General features: G+C 39.7%; 1 protein-coding gene across 1 annotated transcript in view; it reads left to right on the plus strand.

Moving 5' to 3' along the window:
• Nucleotides 1-12,160, plus strand: part of LOC126284508 (SWI/SNF-related matrix-associated actin-dependent regulator of chromatin subfamily B member 1) — a 124,263-nt gene that overhangs the window by 27,522 nt on the left and 84,581 nt on the right. The window contains exon 3 of the mRNA XM_049983483.1: nucleotides 7,930-8,059. Coding sequence (XP_049839440.1) covers nucleotides 7,930-8,059 — 130 coding nt within the window. The remainder of the gene's footprint in view (nucleotides 1-7,929; nucleotides 8,060-12,160) is intronic.

A 12,160-nucleotide genomic window follows, 5' to 3' on the forward strand; every position in this document is an offset into this window, starting at 1 on the left:
ACACCAGAAAAATCCTCTGTTCTAAGGAATAAACCATGTTGTCCACAGCACACTTGCACGTTGTGAACAGCACACGCTTACAGCAGAAAGACGACGTACAGAATGGCGCACCCACAGACTGCGTTGTCTTCTATATCGTTCACATCACTTGCTGTGCCATCTGTTGTTGAAAATTGTAACTACTGTAATTTTGAAAGTTTGTCCGCCTGAAAATTTACTGTCGTCCCAAGCATATTGCAACAAACGGTGTATTTCTATCCCTGCTCGTTTAATTTTTATTGCCGTTTCAAATATACCGGTCATTTTTGAAACACCCTGTATCTAAAAACAAAGATGATGTGACTTACCAAACAAAAGTGCTAATACCTCTGAAGGGTAATGTATGTCTTCACTGAAGTTCTTTCTTACTAATTTCTTTTTTACAATTTTTATTTCTGTTGCAGATATTTCTTACACTTTGTTGTAGTTTCTTGTCAGTTCCTTTGCTGTGGTTGATCATTGCAAATTTCTGTATTATAGTTGTCCAGTGCTAATTTGCTTACTGAAGAGGCTTCTAAGAAATCTGAGACCATCCAGAGAGTTCTGCGTTTTCGTGAAGAATCTGCCAGTTGATACAGTTGCTGTGTGTTTTGTGAAAAGGGTTGTTTGAAATGTCTTCTGACTGGTGCCACGGGAGAGTGAAGTGTGCTGACTGGTTGCGTATCCATAAAATAATTATATATAAGACAAACAAAAAAACAGACTTTGTTCAGGTTGGGAATAAGTATTCTCATTTGAAGATTCTGTTGCAAAGTGAAGATGTTTCCAGTGACCAATTTCTGTGATCTAAATGTTTTGACAGAATAACAACGATTGTATCTGAACAATGGTGCAGATGATGCAGATTTTGCATCGATAGAGGAAGAGTTAAATACCACGAATCAGTCAGCTACAGAGGTAGGTGTTGGTCTTATTAAACTGTGGTCAGTGAAGTCAAGTCATAAGCTCTATGCATCAAGAAAGTGCAGAGAAATTGCTAAAGCTTTGGATGAATACGCTACAACTGTCCACACGCTTCAAAGTAGAAATTGAACCGAAACACTCCGGCACCTCTTGCCAGGAATTTTTCACAAATATTATATCAGCTGTTGAATGTTGTGCATCCTATAGTGACAAGGTGCAAATTTTAACTAATATTCCAGTGACATTTTCAAAGAAAGCAATTTTGAACCATGGTCTATTGGTATCAAAGTACACTGTAGATAAATCAAGAAATGTGTCTGTAAGAGGAGTCTTTAGAAGATTAGATCCCTGTTATGGTCATACTGTAGATGCAGCTCAAGTGCAAATAGTGCAGTCACTTTATCTGGAAGATAGATTGGACTTTTCTCACCAGATTGCCAGACACTGTAACTGTAATAGTTGAAGGTCAAAAAGCTGTGAAAGTGAAGAGGTACATGACTCGGAGTATTAAAGAAACTTTTGCAGTTTATAAGAGCAAACTATATAACTTCTCAAATTGGAAGATCAAAATTTTATGCACTACAACCTAAGTGGCTAGTTCCACACCCACCTAGAGATGTCTGTTTATGTGTGTACTGTGTGAATTTTGTGTGGTAACTTTGAAGAACTTACTAGAGCACATGACATATGACAGCTTGATTGGGCCTGTGAAGTCATTAGTAGTATGTGACATAAAGCGAGAGACTTGTTTGTTTCAAGCATGTGGTGGCTGCCCTGGAAAGGGAGGACTGTATTTACAGACACTTGGCCTGGAAGACGTAGCAGATAACTCTACAGAAATTACATATGCGGCATGGAAGGAAAGTGAACTGATTAAGAAAATTGTTGCCTTGACAGTTTCATTGATGAACGTGGTAAATGATCAGTGAAAGTAGTAACACACCAGCTTCTGAAGAAGTTGCAACACCACCACATTGCAGAAGTAAAAGGGTGTGTACAGGCTGAAGAACTATGCTAGTGCTCCACTGTGATTTTATTAAGAACTGGTCTGTAGTCCTCCCACAAGAAATACAAGGGTATCATTGGAGTAATGAGCAAGTTTCAATTTTTACCAAATGCCATGTGCCTACACCAGCACAAATTACATTGCCCTGTATAAACCCAATATAAACTACACACACAGCATAAATTAACATTTCAATTGTTTCAAACAAAACAAAACTGCACCCCTCGCACCCTCCCACCACAACTGGTAGTATTGTAGACTCATGCTGATCCCTGAAATTGTAGTAATGACCAAGTTTCAATTTTTACCAAATGCCATGTGCCTACACCAGCACAAATAACATTGCCCTGTACAAACCCAATATAAAGTACACATGCAGCATAAATTAACATTCCAATTGTTTCAAACAAAACAAAACTGCATTCCTCGCAACCCTCCCCCTCCCCCCCCCTCCACCACCACCACAACTGGTAGTACTGTAGACTCATGCTGATCCCTGAAATCTACCTCCAAGGGGTTGCTAAAGTCTGCGTGGTCATTAAAATTAAAGCTCAGTCACTTGTTGAGAAAAGGTGTTGCATGTGGCTTATAGCATATGTAGATGGAGAATCTCCCAAATCATTAATTGAGTGAATCTCGTTTACCTTGGTTAATATTAAGCAGCAAAACTGCACCATTGAAAACATATATGTGCTTTTATTTTAACAAAACTGTATTTGTTGAGTAGCTGTCTTCTTGTGTATAGTTAGATATGGAACTTTGTTCATACCTGTTGGCCATCAGAAATTCAAACTGTTCAGAAGTGCCCCTAATTGAAATATGATTCCCTCCCATACTTTGCTTTGGATTGCACAATCTTTTTCCTATCTTCTTACTTAGAATTTTTTTTTATTAGTGTTAAATTTGCTGGTACTGTTTAGTGCCACTAAATGGCAGAGTTGTCAGTGTTCAGAATAGAGTGACAGGTTATTTGTGTTTATAAAAGAACATAATTAAATTTTAACAACATTGTTATGCTGCGGTACTTACATGCTGCTTTCACCCAGTCTTCAATAAAGTGTCTCCCCGAGAAAAACTTTTGTTGGTAATATGCTCAGAACTTCTCTAGGCTTTCTTCTGCAGCAGCAGAAAAGGTGGAGGAAATTTGGGAAGTCTTTCAGTAAATCCTGCAAAAATTGACTACATAAGATGCAGATTATTCATTGTTGAATGAACAGCATAAGTTTTACCAGCAGGAAAAACATCAGCTCCTTGAAATTATGCACAATACTGCAAGAACATGAAAGGCAATGATACTGTTGACAGATTCACATGTAGTGAAGGAGTCAAATTTAATTTGAAGAGGAAAGTGTTTAAGTAACATATCCTCACTGCTCTCAAGCCCATGTACAGGACTGCCAAAGCTTTCTACCTTGTTACACTGAATAAATAAGTAGCTAGTTTATAAAGGTTCACAGAGAAGAAGTAAGAACTTCAAGGCTTCCCAACAACTTTGTAATTCTGGCAGGGAAGGGAAAGGTCTTGGAAGATCAGCCCATTGGAATGGATATTGTGTTGGAAAGGAGTTACAAAATAAATATTTAAATAAAACTAGTTCTTTGAATCTAGTGACACTGAGATCATTAGATTAGGTTTGGTATGTGGGCAGCAAAATAACTGTTGATGGCAGAAGTAAAGTGAATGCAAACTAGCAAGAAAAACTTTCTGAGAAAGGGAAATTTATTAACAAAGAATATAAATTTAAGTGATGAGAAGTATTTTCTGAAAGTTTCTTTTTGATCATGAACAATGAACAATGGGGACAAAAAGAATATAGAAGCTTTTGAAAATATTGTTGCAGAAGAATTCAGGTGATTGGATGAATAGATAGGTTAACTAATGAAGAGATGAGAGAGAGAGAGAGAGAGAGAGAGAGAGAGAGAGAGAGAGAGAGAGAGAGAGAGAGAGAAATTTATTGTGTAACTGGACTAAAAGATTGGATCAGTTTTAGGATAAATCCTAAGACAATGTGAAATTATCTGTTTCATAATGGAGGAAAGTATCGAGGGAAAAGTTGTTAAAGAAGACAGATGCTTGACTATGAAAGGTGCTGTAGTTATGCAGAATTGAAGAGGCTCGCACAGGATAGTCTAATGTGGAAAACTGCATCGAACCAGTCTTCAGGCTGAAGACAACAATATATGTTATGGAATGAGGCTCTTTCCCATCAATCATTTATTTAGAATTTTTTGTCCAATGACTAGTCTTGAATGACTGAAAAAGAGTGCAGGTTACTCCTGTTTACAAAAAGTATAAAAGGAGCATGAAATTAATTAAAAGTATTACAACATCCATCTGTTGCAAATATTAGACTCATGTGAATAGGTAGATTCTGTCTTCGTAGATTTCCAAAGGCATTTGATCCTCTGTAACATTATCAACTGATAACCAAGATAGAATCTCACAGAGCATATTCACACTTGTATGATTGGCTCAGATAATGCTTTACTAATGGAACCCAGTATTGTTTGATTGCTTGATAGGGTTATAACTTACAAGAAGTTGGTATAGTCCATACAAAACTGGAACAGAGTTAACAGAACTTAAGTGTTAATCTTTGATAGAAAAATGTTGTTGTTCTCCTGAAATCCTCTTGGATAAATTTAGAGACCTATCCGATGAGGACTGTACAACATTTCTGCTGCAGGTATCATCAATGTAAGATATGAGAGATCAGGACATGTTCAGAGTCCTATAAACAGCCTTTTCCCCTTGCACAATAGACAAACAGAACACGACTAAAATTGCTAATATCTTCATACTCTTCTACACACTGTAGTGGGGCGTTCAGTTTATATCTGTAGATGTATATATGTGACACTAATAATTGACCAGGAGGAAACTGGAACAAAATAATGTTAAGATTTTTCAGTGTTTCCATAGCACACAATAGCTTATGAATATTAGTGTGCTTCAGGCTTATAAAATCTCAAATAAAATTGTTTTTATAATGTTTCAAGACTATTGGTCAGTGAACAGCCCCAACTTACAAGCTTTTCTAATAAAGGCTACTGATAACCTTAAGCATATCTCTGAAATAAGATAGATCTATCACTTCATTTCTCTATAACATTATTATTTGGTCAGTCTCTTGAAAATCGTACCCATATGTCATATCAGTTGGAAAGAGAATTCGGTACATGTTCAGTCATTACAGCAGAATCAGAATAGTGAATATGAATATGTAAGTTTCCTTTGAGGAGAAAGCATGTTTCAAACTTGGGATGGGAAAAATTGACTGGTTAAAGTGATACCAATATTGTAGTTCTGAATAACCGGCATTTTTTGGTAGTTGTTTGATCTTGTTCATAACAAGTGTTTCCTATTTTTTACTAATAAGCTGGAAAAAAAATAATATTAAATAGCCATAGCAGCAGTGCTAAAAGTTTTGGTTTTTAAAATAAACATTTTTTTTAAACTGAGTAATTTTTATTTGTAAAAGTTCTGCTGCTTTGAAATATTGTGTTACTATAGAAAATGGAAAAAGCAATTGGTGCTAGTTTAATAACAATGCCAATAGAAATGAGCAACAAACACATAGCATAAGAACTGGTACAGTAATGTGTGGCTTGTTGGATGGTATGCATGTTCATGCAGTGTGCGAGACTTGCCTCAGCTGGTCTGTATGGTAGTTCCTTGCTGTTGTCATCGGACGTCAGTTGCATTACAGAATGGTGACATCCCTAGTCAGGAAGTATTTTACAAAGTGCAGTGTCAGTGAAGTACAATGTCCCATTTGCTTAAAAAATTTAAGAACGGGGTGATCCACAGCAAACTTGCCACATCATGTAAGGAGAAAAAACAATTCATTCATAGTTTACCATAAAAATTCCATGCGTCTTGAAGCTGCGGGCATAAAGATTTTTCACTCTTTGTTTGATTTCTGTGTTTATTATAGGAAATTAGTTATTTCAGGAACTGGTTATTTTGAGCATTTGTAACACTGAGGTTAAACTAGCACTGAAAAAGGAAAAAAAAAGAAAATTAGGAAACTGGTTGTTTCAGCGGTAACTGCCACCCCTACTTCAATGTGATTAAAATAACTTATTTCTGTTTGTATATTAACTGTGACCTGCCTTGATTTCTCACAAATAACACTTAATATGTGCACGTGGCCAATCATTTATAATATGTACTGATACACACAAACCATCTTTGTGAACACATCTGTTGATTAGTGAAAACCTTGTGGAAATCACTACAGTAATTCTTGAGATTAGCCTGGAGTTATAGTGGTTGTTTACTATTTTCCCATCAGATACTGCCTCCGTCCTAGCTGACCGGCTTGTCGCTCCTACCATTGACACAATATCTTTTTCCATAAGCCAGTAAAATTTGTTACCAGTTACAGTATGTATATTGCCCAGTCATTATTACTATAAGCAATAAGTTATAACACAAACCTTTCTCATGAATCAATCCATCTTTTAGTGAAAACCATATTAAAATCTCCGCAGTAGATCCTGAGATTAACCATAATATACAAACAGAAAAGAGTGGCAGGGTACTACAATTTATAATTTGTACAGGTAAACAGTATTCTCATTTCTTAGTGCCAAGCAAAGAGATGTAGTGTTAAGGTACTGGACTTGCAATTTAGGGTACAGCAGTTCCAACCCTCATGTGGCAATCTGAATTTAGTTCTACTTCTTAAAACCAGTGGCTCATCATTAGAGAGATAACTTCCTCCATAGGCTTTATTAGACTGACAAACTATATTAAAAGTCTTCCAGGCAATTACATCACGAGTTGGAAAAGAATCCAAAGAACTCTTCTTAGCATCACTAGAACGAACAAAAGCAATAGTAATCCAACCATTCCCCGTTCCTTGCACAGACATTGCCAAACTAAATCTTGCAACACAACCCATCCACCTGTAGGCACCAGAAAGTATAGAAGCCTCGTCGGTAGCTTTTGGAGAAAGATTAATACTCTTACACACTTTAAAAACAGAGAGCCTAAAACGCCTTCTAACATAATGTCGACGAGGCTTCGTGCGGCTGCAGGCTGACTGACGTCATATTCCAGAATCAGGCTATTTATAGCCCTGCCACTTGGTGTAAGAGAAGCGATTCTTTTTGGTGTTCTAGCTCTCAGGGGCACTCTGGGATGCTCTCTGTGTGGATGGGTTTTGTTGCAAGATTTAGTTTGGCAATGTCTGTGTAAGGAACGGGGAATGGTTGGATTACTATTGCCTTTGTTCGTTCTAGTGATGCTAAGAAGAGTTCTTTGGATTCTTTTCCAACTCATGATTTAATTGCCTGGAAGACTTTTAATATAGTTCATCAGTCTAATAAAGCCTATGGAGGAAGTTATCTTGCCAGTGATGAGCCACTGGTTTTAAGAAGTCGTGTTTGTCGTAAACTTGAAAGTTCTGAATCTGTATATGTTTGGTGCAAGAGCGGTGGTTCCTTGGGTGATGATTGTAGTGTGCAAGGAGATATTATGTTTTATTATTGTAATGTTTGAGATTAATAAAGTTACTCTTTTCCTTTATAACCTGTGAGATATTTTTTTTAAAAGTGGAATTGTTCCTTGAAAAGGGTGCGTCTGATTTCCTCCCCCAATCTGGGGTTGTTCTCCATCTCTAATGACCTTGCCATCGATGAGGTGTTTAACACTAATTTTCCATTTTCCTTATTTCTTGGTGTTAAAGTTTGTATTTTGTTATAGTTATGCAGTTGTTATCTTTTTAATTAGCTGTGGGTATATATTACAAACATAGCGTTAAGTTGCTACTTCATCATTTAATGTGTAACTTGACTTTTTTCACATTCTGAAATCTCTCCTTAATCATTGGATTTACACAGCGCAGTTTATGAAGTAATGAATGAATTAATTTTGTCCAGCTCACCACGCATAGCATTTACTTATGTAATTTTAAGGTAAACCCTTCCACTGCCTAACTGTAAGTCTGAGATTTGTCATTGCATTTGTTTCAGGGCTGAGTCAGCATGTTCTGGCATCAAGTGTTTCACTGCTGAGAGCTTCAGAAGTTGAGGATATCATTGAAGGAAATGATGAAAAATACAAAGCTGTTTCTGTCCATTCTTCAGAACCACCAGTTCCCAGGTATCTGATTAAGTTACTTACTTTCTTCAAAATAAGGAAAGAAATTTGCGTACTCTGAGAAATTCTCATATTTCTTCATTAATTCATAAAATTTTTCGTGGAATCCAATATATGTTGGCCTGTGTTTTGTCAGTGAAAAAGTGGATTTTATTGATCATGCACAAACTTGACTGTCAGTTTATTGATACAGTTAGATTATATGCTTCAGAACACCAAACCATGTCGGTGTATATCTGATAATATTGTGAATAAAATAGAAAGAAACTTCCACATGGGAAAAATATGTTAAAAACAAAGATTCCAAAGCTTACCAAGCGGGAAAGCGCCGGTAGACAGGCACAATAAAATAACACACAAACACACACACAAAATTACGAGCTTTCGCAACTGACGGTTGCTTCGTCAGGAAAGAGGGAAGGAGAAGGAAAGATGAAAGGATGTGGGTTTTAAGGGAGAGGGTAAGGAGCTATTCCAATCCCGGGAGTGGAAAGACTTACCTTAGGGGGGGAAAAGGATAGGTATATATTCGCGCGCGCACACACACACACACACACACCCATCCATACATATACAGACACAAACAGACATATTTAAAGGCAAAGAGTTTGGGCAGAGATGTCAGTCAAGGCGGAAGTGCAGAGGCAAAGATGATGTTGAATGACAGGTGAGGTATGAGTGGCGGCAACTTGAAATTAGCGGAGATTGAGGCCTGGTGGATAACGAGAAGAGAGGATATATTGAAGGGCAAGTTCCCATCTCCGGAGTTTGGATAGGTTGGTGTTGGTGGGAAATATCCAGATAACCCGGATGGTGTAACACTGTGCCAATATGTGGTGGCCGTGCACCAAGGCATGTTTAGCCACAGAGTGATCCTCATTACAGACAAACACTGTCTGCCTGTGTCCATTCATGCGAATGGACAGTTTGTTGCTGGTCATTCCCACATAGAAAGCGTCACAGTGTAGGCAGTTCAGTTGGTAAATCACGTGGGTACTTTCACACGTGGCTCTGCCTTTGATCGTGTACACCTTCTGGGTTACAGGACTGGAGTAGGTGGTGGTGGGAGGGTGCATAGGACAGGTTTTACACCGGGGGCGGTTACAAGGGTAGGAGCTAGAGGGTAGGGAAGGTGGTTTGGGGATTTCATAGGGATGAACCAAGAGGTTACTAAGGTTAGGTAGACGGCGGAAAGACTCTTGGTGGAGTGGGGAGGATTTTGTGATGGATGGATCTCATTTCGGGGCAGGATTTTAGGAAGTCGTATCCCTGCTGGAGAGCCACATTCAAGGTCTGATCCAGTCCCGGGAAGTATCCTGTCACAAGTGGGGCACTTTTGGGGTTCTTGTGTGAGAGGTTCTGGGTTTGAGGGGATGAGGAAGTGGCTCTGGTTATTTGCTTCTGTACCAGGTCGGGAGGGTAGTTGTGGGATGCGAAAGCTGTTTTCAGGTTATTGGTGTAATGGTTCAGGGATTCAGGAATGGCGCAGATTCATTTGCCACTAAGACCTAGGCTGTAGGGAAGGGACCGTTTGATATGGAATGGGTGGCAGTGGTCATAATGGAGGTACTGTTGCTTGTTGGTGGGTTTGATGTGGACGGATGTGTGAAGCTGGCCATTGGACAGATGGAGGTCAACGTCAAGGAAAGTGGCATGGGATTTGGAGTAGGACCAGGTGAATCTGATGGAACCAAAGGAGTTGATGTTGGAGAGGAAATTCTGGAGTTGTTCTTCACTGTGAGTCCAGATCATGAAGATGTCATCAATAAATCTGTACTAAACTTTGGGTTGGCAGGCTTGGGTAACCAAGAAGGCTTCCTCTAAGCGACCCATAAATAGGTTGGCATACGAGGGGGCCATCCTGGTACCCATGGCTGTTCCCTTTAATTGTTGGTATGTCTGGCCTTCAAAAGTGAAGAAGTTGTAGGTCAGGATGAAGCTGGCAAAGGTAATGAGGAAAGATGTTTTGGGTAGGATGGCAGGTGATCGGCCTGAAAGGAAGTGCTCCATTGCAGCGAGGCCCTGGACGTGCAGGATATTTGTGTATAGGGAAGTGGCATCAATGGTTACAAGGATGGTTTCCGGGGGTAACAGACTGGGTACGGATTCCAGGCGTTCGAGAAAGTGGTTGGTGTCTTTGATGAAGGATGGGAGACTGCATGTAATGGGTTGAAGGTGTTGATCTACGTAGGCAGAGATATGTTCTGTGGGGGCTTGGTAATCAGCTACAATGGGGCGGCCGGGATGTGTGGGTTTGGGTTTGTGAATTTTAGGAAGTAGGTAGAAGGTAGGAGTGCGAGGTGTCGGCGGGGTCAGGAGTTTGATGGAGTCAGGTGAAAGGTTTTGTAGGGGGCCTAAGGTTCTGAGGATTCCTTGAAGCTCCGCCTGGACATCAGGAATGGGATTACCTTGGCAAATTTTGTATGTAGAGTTGTCTGAAAGCTGACGCAGTCCCTCAGCCACATACTCCTGACGATCAAGTACCACGGTCGTGGAACCCTTGTCAGCCAGAAGAATGACGATGGATCGGTCAGCTTTCAGATCACGGATAGCCTGGGCTTCGGCTGTGGTGATGTTGGGAGTAGGATTAAGGTTTTTCAAGAAAGATTGAGAGGCAAGGCTGGAAGTGAGAAATTCCTGGAAGGTTTGGAGAGGGTGATTAAATCCCCAAACCACCTTTCCTACCCTGTCGCTCCTTGTAACCGCCCCCGGTGTAAAACCTGTCCTATGCACCCTCCCACCACCACCTACTCCAGTCCTGTAACCCGGAAGGTGTACACGATCAAAGGCAGAGCCACGTGTGAAAGCACCCACATGATTTCCCAACTGACCTGCCTACACTGTGACGCTTTCTATGACACATCCTATAACGCATTAGCATGAATGGACACAGGGAGACAGTGTTTGTTGGTAATGAGGATCACCCTGTGGCTAAACTTGCCTTGGTGCACGGCCACCACATCTATCTTGGCACAGTGTTACACCGTCCGGGTTATCTGGATACTTCCCACCAACACCAACCTATCCAAACTCCGGAGATGGGAACTTGCCCTTCAATATATCCTCTCTTCTCGTTATCCACCAGACCTCAATCTCCGCTAATTTCAAATTGGCGCCACTCATACTCATCTGTCATTCAACATCATCTTTGCCTCCACACTTCCGCCTTGACTGACATCTCTGCCCAAACTCTTTGCCTTTAAATATGTCTGCTTGTGTCTGTGTGTGTATGGATGGATATGTGTGTGTGTGTGTGTGTGTGTGTGTGTGTGTGTGTGTGTGTGTGTGTGTGTGTGTAAGTCTTGGAATCTTTGTTTTTGATAATATTGTGAAAATGATACATTGCTACTCAACCATATATAGGAGACGTTGACTCACGGAAAGGGGTAACAAAAAGCTACTAAAAATGTTAGCTTTCAGCCAGAGGGCCTTCTTCTGAAATAGACATCATGTACACACAAGCGTTCACTCAAACATAGCTCACACCACTGTATCTGGCTGCTGAGGCCAGACCAGTGTCATCTTAAGACTGTAGTGTTGAACACAGTAAAAATACAGGGTGTTTCACTGAGAAAATACGTATTACTAAGTATTATATTGTCAGAACTATTGGTCACAGCACCATGGCCCAGTTATTGATGAAACGAATATGTTGTCTAGTTTATATTCATTGATGCTAGATGTTGGTTGTCTTCTGTTTGCCTGGTTACTGTCTTGTGTTGCCAAGTGGTTACTCTGCAGCACTTTTTTTGTTTTCTCAAGTGCGCGAAATGTAATTCTGTGTTTGGAGCGCAAAGTCATTTGAAGCTGAGGTATCAAAACTAATCCTCTGAAAATGAATGGAACATTCGCAGATGGTTTCGACATCTAACAATAGCACCACTTGCAAAGTGGGTTAGAAATCATATTCATAATGTTGCTCGCGCAGCATATGTTCACTTTATCGGGCAACAACAAAGTTATTGAATATGGATGGTATTGTCAGAATGGAAATAATGAAGTCATTGTAAAAAAGTAATTAATTTTGGCACTTATCTTGAATGGATTCCCACATAGATTTTGTCGAAGTTGTTATGGCTGATCTTGTTGATTCTAGGGTGATTC

Source organism: Schistocerca gregaria, chromosome 8 (assembly GCF_023897955.1).
Source record: "Schistocerca gregaria isolate iqSchGreg1 chromosome 8, iqSchGreg1.2, whole genome shotgun sequence".
NCBI lineage: Eukaryota > Metazoa > Arthropoda > Insecta > Orthoptera > Acrididae > Schistocerca > Schistocerca gregaria.